General features: G+C 41.4%; 1 protein-coding gene across 3 annotated transcripts; it reads right to left on the reverse strand.

The window, feature by feature from the left end:
* Positions 1-1881: 1881 nt before the first annotated feature.
* On the reverse strand, positions 1882-17390 carry ago3b (argonaute RISC catalytic component 3b). Of its 3 annotated transcripts, none has more exons than XM_042436493.1 (19): positions 17231-17390; positions 12296-12467; positions 12056-12176; positions 11553-11761; positions 11038-11174; positions 10465-10599; positions 10169-10256; positions 9893-10040; positions 9115-9234; positions 8907-9029; positions 7975-8108; positions 7345-7529; positions 6970-7129; positions 6704-6794; positions 6040-6234; positions 5766-5900; positions 5439-5540; positions 4586-4785; positions 1882-4446 (listed from the first exon to the last, which is right to left on the reverse strand). In XM_042436493.1, exons 1-19 carry the CDS (start codon positions 17247-17249, stop codon positions 4338-4340), a joined length of 2583 nt encoding a protein of 860 aa, XP_042292427.1. In that variant the 5' UTR covers positions 17250-17390; the 3' UTR covers positions 1882-4337. The 3 variants fall into 3 exon arrangements, with proteins under 3 accessions (XP_042292427.1, XP_042292426.1, XP_042292425.1); XM_042436492.1 differs by having other exon boundaries at positions 8886-9029; XM_042436491.1 differs by having other exon boundaries at positions 7975-8141; positions 8886-9029.
* Between the last annotated feature and the right edge of the window lie 691 nt (positions 17391-18081).

Consider the following 18081-nt stretch of genomic DNA (forward strand, 5'->3'; position numbering starts at 1 on the left):
GTAAAAATATTAAGAAATGTGTTAAACCCCATCAGAGTCTTCTGCTTCCTTCATGAGCTTTTGAGATGATAAAATAAAATTCAGAGTAGAGGGAGGTCTTCACAGCTCGCCTTTAGTTTGGTGAATTTTTAAAAAAAAAAAAGAAGAAGAAGAAGAAGCAGAGGATGGTTGACGGTTCATCTCATCACTACATGACAGAACAAACCTTCCGACCGTCTCCACAAAAAGCAGGTCAATGCAGCATCGGTTTCGCTTTTCACGTGAAGTATTGCATTATCAAATTTTTTTGGAAAAAAATGATCATTATTAAAACGTCGATATTTCAACACAGCTGTTACGATTCCGCATCAAATAGGATTCTGTTAGAAAAAATAAGTAGTGTGTGCATTACATTAATATCTTTAAATATAAATATATCTTCGTTCAGACTTAAAAATGCTTCTTTTTTTTCTTTTCTCTTCCTTCAAATCACGTGAAGAAAAAAAGAAAAAAAAAAGGCATCTGATGTCTGGCCCTGCGCCCTGCCTACAGGCGTCTTCAGGTCGATTTACTGTACGTGGCGTTGTGAGTGGAAAAGACTCAATATACACTTTCAAAATAAAAAAATAAAAAAAAAAAACAAGCAGAGCACTCGCCAACAATGTTAAACATGCCCACAACTGACTCTTTTTCAAGTAAAAATCAAATGCTGGTAATGTCTGACATTAAAAAAAAAAAAAAAACAGCTTCAACGTGACGACAAACACAAAAAGGGCGCTTGGATTATTGTTAAAAATGTTTTAACTGCAGGCAAAGAAAGAGTCTAAACCAACGCACATCTCAGCATCTCGACTCCACAAACACATGCATCTTTTTTTTTCTATTTTTCTTTTTAAGTGCAGTAAAATACCATAACCTCTAAGTCTCTCTGTATTAATATATATAGCCTATATATATGTATCTGATGAAATATTTAAATAAATGTTTTCTTATAGCAGCTGAAGTTTGGTTCTGGTGATGTGTGGCGAGCACAGTTAGCAGTACAGAGACCATCCAACCCTTCAGGCTCACCCTCAACCAGGCACGTTGGTTTGGTCCAAAGTGATGAAACCGTCCGTGTTAAACGACACTGCGAGACCATGACGGACTAAACCCTGCAGGGCTGGGCGTCCAGAAACCGGCAGCACTGTGACCCAAGTTCTGATGACAGATTAAAAGGCAACGAGATAAACTTCAAAATGTTCTTGATGATTCTTACAAACAGATTTCCTTTTACTTGATTATATTGATAGGTTTTTGCATTTAACTCCATATTGGTAAACCAGAAGTGTGTATAAAAGGAGCAGAGAAAAATCTGCTTTGTTATTTGCATAATGTGGTAACGCTTTATTTTACAGGTCCTTTATTTTAAACCAATTTTTTTGGAAATTTTTAGAGTAATTTGAGGTATTTAACGGTTAATTTTAGGACATTTTACAGAGACTGTAAATTACAAGAAACTTTGTTTAAATTCGTTTAGTTGGTAATTTTTCTTTAACTGACAGAAGATATTTAGTTTTCAGTGTGTAGTTCTTTGTGTCAAACTACATATTAGCATATTAACCCTCATAACCCTTTCAAAGAAATGTCCTAAGAATTATCATTATTATTATTATTATTAGTTACACAGCAGCTACTTTTAGGAAATTATTGAAAAAACCTAATATGTTAATGTTGGGTTTAGCACATAAAACTACACACTGACAACCAAGTATTTTCTGTCAGTTAAAAAACTGTCAAAAGTCTATTTTATTAAGAAATTTTGAAAAAGAACATCTATGTATAAATACAAATAGCCTGTAACGAACGGGGACTTACCAACTTAAACACCTTTTTACATTTTTATCTTATAATTTGAACAAAACGTCCTTAAAATTAACTGTTAAATACCTGCAAAAAATGACCAGGAAATCAGTATAAAATTAGGAAGCGTTACCCATAATGATACATTATTTGATCCAAAATAGAAAGGTTTTATGAAATCGAGCACCATCTTGGAACCGTGTGGAGTTTCGAGTACTGAAAGCGGTTTTGGTGCTATAATACTGCCAGTCGAGTGACACCCAGCTCATACCGACTCTGAGAACTAACGCGACAGAGACTCTGAAATCTGAATACGAAGGCTTCGACTGAAGAGTGCAAACTGCGAGTCCTGACAGTGCATCATGTGAGGACGCACATCCAAGTACACAGTCTCTGCCTTCACTTAGCTGCATGTTATATAGCTCAGATATTCAGATATTTATTACAGCGTCGTATGGAAGGCCAAAGACGCCAACTGTGTGTGATTATTTATGTTGTTTTAGTTTTCTCACAAACACAAAAATGACTTTAAAATCTCGCTTTGTTTTCTGAGATCATGACAAGATTACTAATTATCATGAAAAAACAAAGTCCGACATTATTTTAAATAAACCTTCATTGTGACAATTACTTAGTGATCAAGAAAACCAGATTGTTACCTGGAGAACATTTTGACATTTTAAAGATTTTTAAATCATATGACAAGAAAGTTTTGGCCGAAATTGCAATTTTTGTTTAGCTTCATTAATTTTATCTGAAACCGAAACTGTTTTAGCCAATGATTAAACCTCTGTACGATCTCCATTTCATTCCAAGAACAAAATATTTTGTGTTCACGAGGAAACAAAGTGTGTTAAAAGTGGGAATCAGGAAATAACTGCTTCCTTATAATGAGAAAACATTAGAAATAATCACACAAACCTGGCCTGTGATGTGACTGTGCTGTCCAGCCCCTCATGTCGGGCAGTGCAGTGTTTTTTTTTATAGTTACTGTTAAACTAAATGCATTAACAGAGGCACCCAAACCAACATACGATTAAAAAACCCTCCATCCTGCCAACATTTCACACTCTAACCAAATCAGGCACTTTTGTTATAATCTCACAAAAACGCCGTCAGACGACTCATCCACGCGTCACATCTGCGGCGTCAATCCTACTCCGAGTTCATTATCACTTGCTAAAACTCGCTCGAGAACCGTTTTAGCGCACAAATACTCATCGAAAACAATCACCACCGAACCTGTTCTCTCTGCTTTAACACCTTATTGCACAGAACGAGCTGTTGACGACTAAATTGGTCAGTTTTTTTGTTAAAAGTGTGGGGGAAAAAAAAAAAAAATCAAAAGGTTTGTGGTCATCAGAAGATAAAAACTGCTCTATTGCTGAAAATAAATGTTATTTTAAGTTAAAAAGAGACGAAAACTGATAAATAGCAAGACGAATAAAACACATGAGAAACGTTTGGTATATTATTCTGTACCAAGCTGAGCTATTAAAGTGAGAGTTTTTAAAATTGTCCATTTTGTGGCCATGGCGTCGTATTCTAACAGTCCTTTTTATGCACCTCGCCTCGCAGTAAGGCAACAAGCGATACACACAATGCCTCAAAAGAATGGCAATGTACGTGGCTTTGTTTAAAAAAAAAAAAAAAAAAGGTTTCATTCAGTGTCTGTGCTGGTAAGAGTGTAGAGATACGCTTCTTACTGTCTGGCTGAATGACTGTGAGTAACCATCCATTGGCTTAAAGGGAGACAGAAGAGTAAGCAGTAAGGCAGCCTGCCGTTTTTGAGAGAGAGAAAGAAAAAAAAAAAAAGAGGGGGGGGGGGGGGAAGCTTTGCTATTTACGAGTGTTCTCGACTAACACGTTGCCATGGCAATCACACATTTGCTCGACAGACAAATACAGTATTGTATCTAGACAAGCTGAAAACACACAAACATGTAAAACCGTCTACAATATAAACCAGCGACATTAGGCTCAACGTGAGGCTCAAGTCGGGTCCTCACTGGTGCTGCTTCGTGCCCACCCATGCAACAAAAACAAAACAAAACAAAAAAAAAATCTGCTGTTTTTGTATTCCCTGCTACCTCGCCATGCTCTGTTTTATGATCCAGAAACACACACTTGAAATTAAAAAAAAAACAAAACAAAACAAAACTTTGAGCTGCTGTAAAATGTGGAAGGCGAGGATGTGAGTTTTTAAAAAGGAGACAGAATCCATCATGATTTAAAATACAGCAGAGGAGATGAGGGGGAGAAAAAAAAGAGAGATGCATGGGTGGGAGCACAGAAACAATTGGCTGGTTTCAAATTGCATAATGCAGCTGTACTCCTCTCTGGCTTATGACATCCTTACGCAGCCTGCTGCCGTCGTCGTGTTTTCCGGTGACCAAAGCTGCGACGGCACGACGTCGCTCTGCGCGATGAGACGAGGCGGCTGATCCGAAGTCGAACACTAAGACTGGCTGAGTGGGCTGGTGAAGGTGGAGGGAAGTGGAGGGGGGGGTGGGCGATCAGGCGAAGTACATGGTCCTCAGTGTGTCGTGGTGGATCTGAACGGCCTTGGCCAGCGCCGTGGGGTCCCTGCCGTTACTCTGCCCTGAGACGTGGCTGCCTTCAGCGCTGCCGGGAGGAAATGAGCACGGAGACAGAGGGAAATAATGGTGAGTAGCATGAAAAGGATCTAAACTACTATTAAACATTTATAAAAAAGGCAGTTCATGGGCTTTAACTCCTTAAAATCAAGCAGTATGTGCCGTACCTGTCGTGCTCTTTGTCGACCAGGTGGTAGCGGGCGCGGAAGGCCACCAGGTGGGCGTAGTAGGCGGGTGCTGGGATGGAGACGGAACGCGTGCAGCGTACGTAGGTGTGGCACAGCTGGTAGGTGAGGAGCTGGAACTCGTCAGCGGTGAAACAGTTGTCGTCCCACAGTACGTGGTAGTGGGAAGGCCGGCTCGTACCCTGGAGGGAGGGAAGCCGAGTTAAATGGCACCCGAGAGGAAGCGGATCCAAACGACGAGCGGCTATAACTGAACGAGATCGGGCTGACCAACACACACTGCAGCCCTTAAACAACTTAAACTAACTCTGGTATGAAAAAAAAACAACATGGTGCTCAGTTTGTTTCACCTCCTGCTGCTCTCCACTGCTGGAGACGATGTTAATAACAACACAGCGGAGAACTCCTCTTCCCCCTTATTTTGTTGTTCTCATAAAACACAAGAGGGAATAGCCATCAGCTCTGGAATCAGACTAAATAAAATGTGTAAATTAAAATGTTATGAGTTCTGTTAACTTATCAATAACAACTAGTTGTTGCCTTCAAGACCAAATAAATATAAAAGCATCCATGTGTTGAGCTGCTGAACTCTGAGACCAAACATTTCTCGTTTGGGAATGTTTTGTTGTTTCCATTGCATCTTAACACTTATTAAAATGTAACCACAAGTCAGTTGTTTTTTTTTATAGCTATCTCTAATCAAAACAGACAGATTCTTACCAATCACAACAGTTAAATTCTCTATAAAACTATCATCTTGTTACCATTTTCTGGGCAGTAATTATAAAGACCAAAGCAGGGTGTTGAAAGTCTGCGTTGGTGTCGAGAGGCTTACCTGGATTCCAGCGTGACTGCAGAGGTAAAAGTCAAACTCGTAGGGGTGGGTAATGTCCGTGTCCACTGTGGTGCCGGCAGGAATGTTCCCACTTCTTCCAACCTGCCGGGAAAACACATTCCAACAAACTCTTTAAAGATCAGAGCAGTAATAATAATATCAGATCCTTCAATCTCTCTTTTCCTTTTTGTTAGATAACGGCTCATAAATTTAATCCCACTCTACCGAATCAATCAGAGAGATGGAGAGATGAGGTGGCTATAATAATTAGTAGACCCAGAGTTCCATTAATGTTATCTACAAAAAGAAATCCTGCGAGTTACTCACCCGTTCGTTGCGATCTGCACAGAAGAGGCGTGTGTGATGGCGTTTCTGTACGACGATGTAGGTAATCCCTGGCTGGTAATCCTTCTCTAGACTGATGCAAGCCTCCCTGATGGCCAGCAGCTCATAGTAAAGCACCTACACAGAAAAAAAAGAAAATTACCTTTGCTAAATTGGTGCAGAGACACAACAACAACCCTCCAGGAAAATGAAAACTAGTTACTGGCCAAGTTGGACAAAACATTAAAGATCTAAAGAAAGAGAAAGGTTATTGTACCTGTCTGAACTGGCCCTCAGACACTCCGTCCCTGTAGAAGATGATCCTGGTTGGCTTGTAGCGGGTCGATTTGTAGAACTGGATCAAGAGCTCTCGCACCATGGAGGCCAAGTCCTGGATGACCTCCTGTCTGGGCCTCTGGACCCGCACCGTAGCACAGTACCTGCTGGGATGGGCGTCCATGCTGCCCACCACCTGTAGAGGAGGCACGATAACCGTCAGCTGAGTCAGACACTATTCTGGTAAAATCTGTAAAAGCTTATAAACGCCATGGCTTTTCTGTGCTTTGTTTGCATCAGTTTAGATGCAGACAAAGTATATACAAGTAATAAAAGGCCTAAAACAAAAACTAAATATATTTAAAAAGTCATAATTTTATGTTCTAAACTCTCAAATTAGGCTCTAAAATAATGCAGGAAACTGTGCTCTGTGTCCATTTCTGTTAAATACTGTATATCAGCAAGGAAAAGCTGGTATAACCCATATCAGCTTTACTACAGTTACAGTACTAACCTATAACCAGTAGCACCAGAATGGTTGCTACCAGTTCAACAGCATTTCAAGGGAAAAATAAAATGTATTGATCCCTGCAAGGAAATTTAAGTGTGAGTTGTATTGTGTTGTATACAAAAGTAAGGAGGAAAGACACAAAGTGAAGTCTCACCGCTGCAATAGATGGTTTTTTCCCGTCTCCTGCTGGAGGATGAGTGACATCAGCCCCGAGGAAGATGATCGGCTGCTGGAACACAGAGGGCCTGGATGGAAGACAAGAGACACAAAATTATCTTCCAACAAGTCTGTCATGATGAGTCAGGAATTTATCACTACCGAGGTACACTGTAAACAGTAAACATGCCCGTCATAATGCTACGTATGAGTCAAACAGCAAGACGGTTTCTGTTCATCTTTAATTTGCTGTGTTGTCTTTACCGTTGGTGTGGAACCAGGATGTTATTGATGCCTCCCAGCTTGACGTTGATCTTGAGGCAGAGGTTGGAGAGGGTCTGTGGGGACGTCTTCACTACGTTCTTCACCTGCACGCACTGGGTGGCCATGCCCAGGAGGGTGTCTCCCACCCGCTTCACCTCAGCTGGGGGTTTAGAGATTGGACGTTCATGTTAGAGCTCGGCCATATTCCTCATAAAATACCTCATAAATAAACTGAGGCTACTTTATGTTTTAGTCTAAGGTAGAAGTAGCCTAGAAGGTTTGAATCTAACTTCTCTACACTTTCACTTCTTGATTTTAATCTCAGTTACTGTTGTTGTCTTATATTATACTATAATATTACTATTATTTTTATACCATAGACGGGCGTTTTGCCAGGCAGGATGACGATGATTAGCTGCAGCCCAGCGTAGGTGTTCTTCAGGTGTCTGAACATGGGCTCCACACTATCAGCTCCCTGGGCGTATTTACAGAAACATGGCTGGCCTTGGATTGGCATCCCAGCATCCTTTGAGATTTTCCGCAGCTGGTCAGTGAAGCTCCTGCGTGTAAAGAAATTACCAGCAAATTAGTTTATTGATATGATTCCACAAGTCAATTTAGGAGTAACTAACATGTTGTTTCTACTTCAAAACAAATCAGTGTGTTGTTATAATAACTCTTCAATAGATGTATCTTCGTTTTAATGCATGTTTAAATCTAAAAAACAAAGACCACATTTTGCGACAGACATAACTGACACCGTTTGTGATTTCCAGCTAAATTTGAACTTGGTAGCATACACTGATTATAGTCTCCTGATGTTAAAAGTGGCACTTTGATGCCTTGAAGTGTGTTAGCTTTTCAACCCTAACCTCATTTGCAAAAAAAACTGTATGATGTCTTCCTCCATCAATCAAATTCTCAGTGTTTATCACGTCACTGGTAAGTTGCCACTCCGCTAATAAGCAACTAAACCAAGCAATGACATCAATTATGTGAGCTCACTTGAGAATCTCCTCACGGCACTGTCTCTGGGTGGCAAAGCAGGCGATGGCCCACATCTTAATCTCTACTCCGGTGTGGAACTGCTTCCCCCTCATGTCCCACACCCCGTGGCTGGGTGTGGCCACCGTGCGGTTCTGCAATGACAGTGCAGGGTTGATCTGCTGGGGCTGGCAGTCACGAAGACACACACACACAGTACATCGACACACACAGACAGTGATGTGGGTTCAAAAGAAATCGGGCAGCCAGCAGGATCTCAAGATCAAGGGCTACTGATGAATACAGTAGGCTGATGATGGCATTTGAGATGAAGTTTTATCTGTGCTCACTTCTGATTGGGTTGTGCATTTAGGTTGTATTGCAAGAAAAATGATTTCTATGAAAGACATGCAAAACAAAATACTTTTAAAATAAAACAAGTTCTCTAGATGATCTCTCAAAACAGCATGCTTGTGTAAAAGAGTGTAAAATCTCAGCAAATTCAAAATAGAAACAGTTCACTCAGACAAAGAAAAGATGTGAGACAGACATGAGGAAACCAGAGAGAATTGTGGTGAAAAGTGGACGCACATCAAACATGAGAACTAAAAGCTACAGATTCTAATCACAGGGTTTCCCCCTCAGAAATGAAACGTTTCATTCAGAGAACTGCCTACAAGTGAAGCCGCACTGGCTCATTTTCAAATGATACTAACACAATTTAAATATCCGAAGGCTTATTTGATAGATCATCATCCTTCGGTTTTGGCAGAGAAAGTCCCCGACCGCTAAAAACCATTTTGGATATTTTTGTTAGGCCACCTTGTACACTTTTCGTTTGACAAACTGGAGGAAACCCTGCTGTCTCAAACACACACACACACACATTGAAGGACACACATGCATATGAAGCGTGATTTAAAGAAAGGTACCATAAAGGGTTCAGAGCTCACCCTGCCGCCATATTGCAGCATGGGGGCCGGCAGGACGCGGCCCATCACCTGAGCCATCTCGTCACGAACACGGAACTGGAACTCCTGGACAAACGGGTCGGCCTCGTAATTTGCGCTCCGCACCTGAGAGGAGAGACATTTGTTTTTAGTGCAGAAGACAAACATTTAGAGTTCATGCAGTATTATCTCTGGTCGCCGGGACACTCACCAGCCTGCTGATCTCTTCCTGTCTGTCGGGGGCAGAACGCGCTGTTGCTTTTATCATGGTTGACGTCTGGTTATCTGTTAATTTTTTAATGCAGCGCTGTCCGGCAACGATGTTGCATACCTAGATGGAAAAAAAAACCAAACAGCAATTCAGGTTAATCCAGCTCTTAATCCATCCTGATAATCAGACCAAACTGCCATTTCGTTACACTTCACTCATTCAGTCTGATGTTGTGTTCATGTAAGTAGATTTCTTGTTGGGAGTGGGTGTTATACACTGACATCATTTGATATGGAAGCTGCAGTAATGGTTGCTGGGAGCAGTTAATGTTTTTTTATAATTGATCAGATAAAATATGTTGATTTAAGAGTTATTCCCGTACATGGAAACAGTTTCAACTGGTCAATCTCATCCATGCTTGTCACCATTTTTCCTAACATCATTTTTTTGTGAATGTATATCAGAAGAAGACATCCTCATTCTAAATCCTACCTACTAAGATCTGACTAATCTACTGTTTCTCCAGCTGGTGGAAACACGTGTCAATGGGCATTGACACCAAACCTGTTTGAAACTGAGATGTGGGCTATGATTCAGAGGTCTGGAACCAGGCTGGTTTTAACACATAACCAACATTATCAAGCAACAGAGTGGATATAAAAATGTAATTTAAGATTTATGGCACTGATTTAGAAGTAAAAGAATAACTTGACTGTCAGACTCTTAATGATTCAACTCCTATTTGGCAGTGAATGATACCGTCTCGGTTCCTCCTTACCTCCAGGGGCAGGTAGGTGTGTTTCTGTTCCTGGCCCACCTGCAGACAGGGCAGGTGGGGATACTTCAGCTGCAGATTATACTTCTCTCGGAAGTACTGCGCCACTGTGCGCTCAACTGTCTGACCATTCTCAAGCTGCAGAGGAAATCTGTGGGTTTCAAGGGTACAAGAGTTGTTGAATGTATTATTAGATTTGATTTCAGTTTGTCAGTTCAGTTTTTTTTTTTTTTTTGGAGTGTGGGTTAACAGCTTTTGGTTTGAATGTGAAAAACGTACGTCTGGAGGGTGGCGGGGCGGCGTGTTACATTGCAGACTCTGTACTTCCTACGCATGGTTCCGCAGTGTGTCACTTCCACTTTAAGACCTGTAGAGACATTGGAGGCATCAGTGTAAATAAGTATCAGCAAGGTTTAGAGTGAACATCTGAACAGACCTTTATGTATCAAATAAGCAAAGCATCAAAACACTGAATACTGTCAACTACAACAACACACAGAGCAGAGCAGGGTGACGCCTCTAATGGCAGAGCACTGAAAACAAGCTGCTGTTCCTCGGTGACATACAATCAGTACCTTTGATCTCTTTGGTGAACTTAACCCTGTGGGAGTCTGTGAGCGGGCGGGGCTGCTCGTCAATGTTGTGAATGTCCAGGACCTCACACATGAACTGGATGACTGGCTGGGCTTTATAAAAAGCTGTGGCTGACACTGAAACGATACAGAGCAAGGTCACAATAACACAGGTGGAGGCGGATGAAGGTTCAGGACGTGTAGCAGACAGATTATTCTTTGGGGCAAAAGAGATTAATGTTTCAGTTTGTAGTAGAGTCTATGACTATTCAGTGATGAAATGCTGTAAGTCAACCAGTTCAAACAAGATTTCAAAGAAGTTCAAAGAAGTCTTATGCACAAAATCAGGGCATTTTGAGTTGGTCATGAGGTTTTGAGTAAGATAAAAGAGCTGTTTAATTTCATTATGTATTGATCTGATCTGATCCTAGATTTCTCTGTCACAAGTGTTGCCATATCTGAGTGACAAAAAAACCCCCAACATTTTTTAAAAAGGCTGCATTCCCAGAATCTCTGCATAACAGGAGATGAAATTAAAATACACAACTGGATGTCCTTTGTGTGTTACTTGCTCACCATCGATGTTGAGCATCATCTTCCACATGGCCGGCCGTACCGACTGATGAAAACCAAACCAAACCTCTCTTCCTCCACCTAGCGGGTGGTCATAGCCCTCCGGGGAGGAGAAGAAGGATCGTCCGACGGGGGTGTACCTGGTGAGCAGAGCACAGAAATAAAACTCTACCAAGGCTGAGAGTTGCATTCCCTGTGTGGTTCACTGGGGGCTGAATAACACAAGTGCTGCCTGAGTTACAGGTCTGAATCACGGGGAGCTGAAAAGGTTTTCATTAATGTTACTGGAAGCTGTTTTGGAAATATTCTGCTTCTGCTTAATTCAATACTATTTAGACTGTAAATGTTCTTGAAATGAAGCCAAATCATTGACGCTGGAACCTGTAACAGGGGAAAAGGAAACTACAGCAGTATATTATAATCATGATTATTAACGGTGATGTTTTTAACCTTATACCAGCTTTAATTTCTTTACTATGATCATTTGGAAATTCCAATTTCCGAGGGAGAGATCTTACTTCATGGATGGCAGGTGTCGAAGGACGACGTCCACGGCGTGAACGGGGTTAGTGCTGATGGGTTTCTCCAGGTCCAGCGGTTCAGGCATGGTGCGTCCCGTCAAGACTTCGTGCAGCATGTGCCAGCTGACCAACGACACGAACCTCATGCTGACTTTAAACGGGCGGTCCTTCCCACCTTCACCTGGCAATGTGACATCCAGATCAACCTGAAGAGGAAAATGAGGGTCATTTGTGTGCCACCAACCTGTTAAACAACTTTATGAACATATTTTAAGGGTTTTCCACATTAACAAAGTTTACCTGCGAGATGATGAAAAAGTATTTTAGTCACTTCAGTAATAAAATCTTTAGGCTACATTGAGTTAGCGCTCTGTTCAGCTGTCATTCCTTGACACTGTTGCACTGATACAACAGTTAAAAAAAAAAAAAAACATGTTGCTGACCTTGACTTTGGTCAAACTGGGTCAAGACTACACAAATCACAAGCGGTAGAGTCTTACCCCGCTAGTGGCGACAGGAAGTGGGCTCGCAGTGTAGAGGCTTTTCTTCCCATCGTAAACTGGCAGATGGTCACCAAAGATGGTCACCTTGAAATGCTGAACCATGGAGTCCACCACCTCCCTAGAAAAACCAAGAAAAACATATCACCACGATCAATATATGTATCCAAACTGACACAAACTCAAAACATTTTTTTTGTGGAAAAACAGTCTTGAACCAGTTTTAGTCTTTTCTGTCACCTGTTGACCCGGCGAGGACATTTGTCAGGCTTGATGTCCACTTCATACAAGTAGACGTCGATCTTGGGGATTTCCACCTGGAAGCAGTTCGCCAGAAGCTTGATGGCCTTCCCAATGGTGCCATAGCCAGGTCGCCGTGGCAACGAAAAAAGGGCTCGGGCTTCAGCGGCTCCTACAACAACACATGTAAAAAAATAAATGAGTTAAAAAAAAGAATTGTGTACAGCACACTCTGGCTTTCTTGATAAACAATAACTTTAATATCAACTCTGTCTATGTTGATGTTAAAATGTATAGTGTTAATGTAAATGGTTAAAGCTGCTATAATCAATATTTTAAGATAACGATGGAACAAATGATTATGTTTATGGGAAAAGGGTCACTCCCAGTAGACTTATAACCCAACCTTCAGCTCTACAGAACATTTTAGCATCTTCAACTCCTTGTTTTGGTTTTCTGTTTCACTCTCACCACAGAAGGCAAACGGTTTTTAGTGAAAAAGCTCTCGGTACACCACCTGCCTGACAAAGTTAGTGACTAGCTGGTGAACATCGTGGAGCTCAAAGCTGCTAAAGAGACAATTATTCACCTCAGAAGTTGGTGGAGACGGAAACTGGGTCGATAAGAGAGTGACTATTGGACCTAAATTTGACAAGCGAACAGAAACACGACTCCAAATGAATTCCTAAAGTTGCTCCATATCTGCTGGATGTAGGTGGGTAACGTTACCATATAATCTATGAGGTGATAGGTGGAAATGTGTCAATGGAGTGAGTCAACAGCTGCCAAAAAGTGAAATAAAAAAAATAAAAAAAATGTTTGACATGAGAGAAGTTTGACTCAATATTTCATTATTGTTTAACGTGGTACCAATACCCAGAAATTAAACCATTCATGTAAATTCTAAACCATCTGTGTCCCGACATTCAACATCCCAACACAGCTAAAAACCGAGCCCAAACAGATACTCATGTATAATAAACCTGAAGCTTCTGAGAGGAAGACAAACTGACTGTGGAGGAAGGAAGTGGTTAATTAAGAGGAAAGAGCAGACGGCGAGTGCTGGGACTGTACAGGGTCATGGACGTTAAACATTGCCTCATATTTAACTGACAAAACTGGAAACAAACGGGCCGACGCCGTTTTTCCCACATCAATCTGATAAAGACCGAATAAAAGGTTAGAGAATTTGATGACATTTTGCGTAAAGACCGGCTCAGCGGTCATAGATTTCTCTCTGATCGACTGTGGCCTTTGCCAGACGGGAGGAGAAGTAGGCGGGTGTCACCACGCCAATTTGACACCAATTTTCATAAATGCCAAACTGGAAACTACTCAGTGAAAAGAACTGACATCACGCAACCACACAATTTCCATGAATGTGAGTCAGAGGATCTGCACACTTACACACACGCACACAAAGATCAACGTGACATAAAGTCTGCACATACGCAGCGGGTTCAAACTGTAAAAAAAAAAACACAACAAAAAAAAAACAGCAAGGCGTGTGCTTTGTTGTCATGGGGGGGAAAGTGTGAGGAGTTTGGCAGTAATGATTAATGTGATCATGAGTTACGGGAGACAGACAGAGCAGCTGTGGGTGGAAAATATTTAACTGTTTCAGCTCGCAGCGGCGTGCTCCAATCAGGGTCAAGGGGCTGACCCCGCCGTAAGGAGGCATCACTCTGTAAAGGACTGCACTTTCAGCTGATGCGTCGCCAGGTCGCTTCTTCCCCTGAGCGGTTCCCATGGCAATGGCACCCATGTGGCTACAGTTTTCTCCATGGCAACTAAAGGCAAGCTGACGAGAGGAGGAAAAACAGGTGCACACGGATTTGTCTTTATTTATCTTGGGAGCTCTGGTGACAAAGACGTTGTCTGTTTGAAATCAGTTTGAATTGTTCATGTGGAAAATTTCAAAAAGGGAAACACGAGTTACAACAAAATGAATACGACATTGTTTTTTGGCTTTTTTTTTGTATTTTTGAGGAATTATGGAAAACACGCTCGACAAGGCAAAAGACAGAAAACAGCTCCTGCACCAGTAATGACCCAAAAACACAAAGGTTCAGTGTAGAGCGAGTAACAATGAAGAGATTAATGACCACTTATCAGGCTGCTTCATCATACAAATGCACCACACAAGCAGGAGCGGCCCACACAGAGCTGACATTCAGCCCACACACTTTAAAAGGAGAACTCCACTGATGTCATATTGCACAGTCTTAACATCACTTAGCGAAAACTGGAGACCAAAAAAAAAAAAAAAAAAAAAAAAATATGAGTAAAGCTAATGTCATTTTAACCTCCTCATCCTTCCAGACCGCAGGTATTAAAACACTTATAATATGCAGACAAACACTTTTTAAACCTGAAAAACGTTCGATCTAATTTGACTCAAGATCCTTAATTTCCAAAAGTACCAAATATGACACCTTGAATTACAAGATACCGAGCCTAAAAGGGTGCATAACATACCCGTAATTATTGATTTCATGCGTGGTAGACACATATATATTAGATTTTAATATTTAATTTGTTATACTGAGCTCAGAAGAAGTGCTGATTAAACCAAATTCAGAATACGCCACATATATCTGACAACAAAACCAGATGGCGCCTTTTTAAACGTCTCGTTCTCGATACATACCAACATATTTCTCTTGTACAAACCATCACGTTCACACAGCGGCCTATAATTTCGACAGCCTCACTGAGGGGGGAAGACTGGCCTGTTGAAGCGGCATAACAAGTTTTCCCGGTGAGCCAAGCAACAAGAAAAGATCGTTTTGTAAAGTCCCATGCTGCTACGCATTTCATCTTCTCCTGCGTTCAACGTTTCACACAATGAGCTGACAATGACAACCTTATTCTGTTACACATTAATTGTGTCCGGGGGGGCGGAAACCCAATCAATGAGCAATTTGCTGCCCTCATGGTTATCTGTTAGAAATCACACATTAGGAGTTTAATGAATGAAAAATGTGAGAGAAAGGGAATGAGGATGGTGAAAAAAAGAGACAGAGAAAGCCCAGATGTTCAATCAGAACAGAAACAGTTATGATGAATCTATAGTTTATATATGCAGAAACATTCACTGATTTCAGCTTCTCTAATGTGAGGATCTGCTGTTCTTCTGTGTCTTATATCATTATTAATTGAGTATCTTTGGGTTTTGGTGTGTTAATCAGACAAAACTACTTGAGAAAAATCAGCTTGGGCTCTGAGAAATTGTGATGGACATTTTATTAGGGCTGCAACTAAACGATTATTTTGAATATCAATGTATCTGACGATTACTTTCTCAATTAATCGATTAGTTGATTGGTCTATAAAATGTCAGAAAATGGTGAAATGTTGATCAATGTTTCCAAAAGCCAAAAGGTGACGTCCTCAAATGTCTGTTGTTTTATCCCGACCAACAGTCCACAACCAAAAGATATTAAGTTTACTGTCATAAAAGACTTAAGAAACCAGAAAATATTCACATTTCACTTAAGAGAGACATTTTCTTCTTAAAAAATGACTCAAACCGATTAATCCATTATCAAAATAGTTGCCGATTAGTTTAATAGTAGTCAACTGATCGATTAATCGACTAATTGTTGCAGCTCTACATTTTATACAATGAATTAAAAAAAACAGAAAAGCCAAATGAGTTGATACTAAAAATAGCTGCCTGTCATACAATCTTGTCAACAACTGATGGTAAACAAATACAAATTTTGAATTCAATATACTTGGGCTACAACTAATGATTATTTTCTTTATCTATTAATGTGAGGATCATTTTCTCAATTAAACGATTAGTCGTTTGGTGTGTAAAATGTTGATCACTGAAGCCCAAGAAGGTGCAAACTCAAATGTCTAGTCTTGTCCTGACCAAACAGTCCATAAACCCAAAGATATTCAGTTTACTATCGTAGAGGACTAAAGAAACCAGAAGACATTCACGTTTAAGAAGCAGGAACAAGAGAATTTTTTCTTTAAATCGATCATCAAAATAGTTGGAGATTAATTCTCTGTGCTCATTAATCAAAGTCTGACAGTGTTTTAAAGGTTCTCAATTTACCTTTGCTCTCTGATAAAGCTGTTGTTATACATGTGCTCATACAGTGAAAAGTGGGTGGAGTGGGTGTAGGTCATTTTCAATGAACCAGTATGGCCCTTTTTTTCTCTTCCCAGTCCAGTCCGCTGGCCCCAACAACATCAATAATATACAAGCTGTGACTCACAAATTGAGCCTGTTGGCAACAAAGCAAATTGACTTATGTCCTGCAATGCTCAATTGATTTGTAATTAACTCAGGCAGCAGTTAACTGAACTTTATCTAATAGCTGAGATAACTATGGCAGCAGCTGGTGTGAAAGGCTTCAAACGGATATGAACACACACACACACACACACACACACACACACACACACACACACACACCTCCTTGAAAGTGAGCCTGCCTCTCAGGCTTCAGGCACACCTGACGGGATCACCACCTGCCTTTGACAGCCGAGAAAGAATGACGTAGATAATAGAAGAAAAAAAACCCAGTGAGACTGGTTTGGGGAATACACACACACACACACACACACACGCGCGCGCGCGCACACACGCAAACATACACGTACACACACACATACACGCAGAGGAGGCGGAAAAGTGACCGGTAAAACAGAGCACAGAAACGCTTTATGTCTGCTGGAGTTGGAATTGTGAATTTGAATACAGTTTCCATTATGAGCTGGAGACTCATTTAACTACTATGTCACCTACTTTCAGTACGTCTAATGTTAACTTAACAGTACCAGCCTTCCCTAAAAGCTATAATATGGGGGTCAAACGTGTGACTTGGACTCTACGCTGTCTGAAAATAACTCGAGTGCAGCACCTGGACACCAAATTAGCGCTGTCGAGCATGGCCGTTAGTCTGGGGTTCCCACCTGTTGTTCCGATTTCCATTCATGAGGTCTCAGTCCGGATGAACCCGGCCGGCACCCAGTGATCGATTCTCCCAGCGCAGGTTAAAGCTTTGCTGGCCGACACGCCGCTCCCCGCTGGCTCCCCGCTTCCCCCCGGGCACCCCGCTCCCCCTTACGGCTCCCCGGCTCTCTGCTCCCCGGCTTCGGTCGCTGATGTTGAACCGGGCCGCTTGTGGTTTTCCACCTGCCTGGAGCCTCTCTCCCCGACCTGCCTCACCGGCAACTTGGCAGCTCAAAGTTGTACAAAACGTCCCCGCTTAAGTACTTCCAAAGTTGTTTGTTTTGTGGCTGAAACGAGAACAACATTATTGTCAGTGTTGGACATGTTTGTGACAGTTTTAAAACACGGAGTTGGTTGAATTTCGCTGATAGCTGTTAGCGGCTGCGGCTAACAGAGTTAACGTCAGTTAGCTTTAGCCGACGACAACTAACGACTTGAAACACAAAACTGACGTGAATATTTACCCGTTCAGTGACTGGATTCGTTTTCCCGGTTGGTTAACGTGACAATTCGGTGTTCTTCTTTATCAAACTGAGATGTGGGGTTCACTACGCCGGCGTCCTCCTCGGTATCGGTGAGAAACCGGTCTGAAATCTGCTGTTACGCCGCCCTCTCTCTTAGTAACGGCAAGCTAGTAGCATTAGCATGTTTCTACTTCCGCAACGCTCTTTCAAAATAAAGTAGGATTAATGGCAACAGGTGTTGCGCAGGAGATGTTTGTTTTGTTGCAGACAGGTATCAAGACATATAAAATACTCTGCTTGGAACCATGATGTGTGTCTGATATGTTTGTTTTTGTTTTTTTTCACAA

This window comes from Thunnus maccoyii, chromosome 15 (assembly GCF_910596095.1).
Source record: "Thunnus maccoyii chromosome 15, fThuMac1.1, whole genome shotgun sequence".
Classification (NCBI taxonomy): domain Eukaryota; kingdom Metazoa; phylum Chordata; class Actinopteri; order Scombriformes; family Scombridae; genus Thunnus; species Thunnus maccoyii.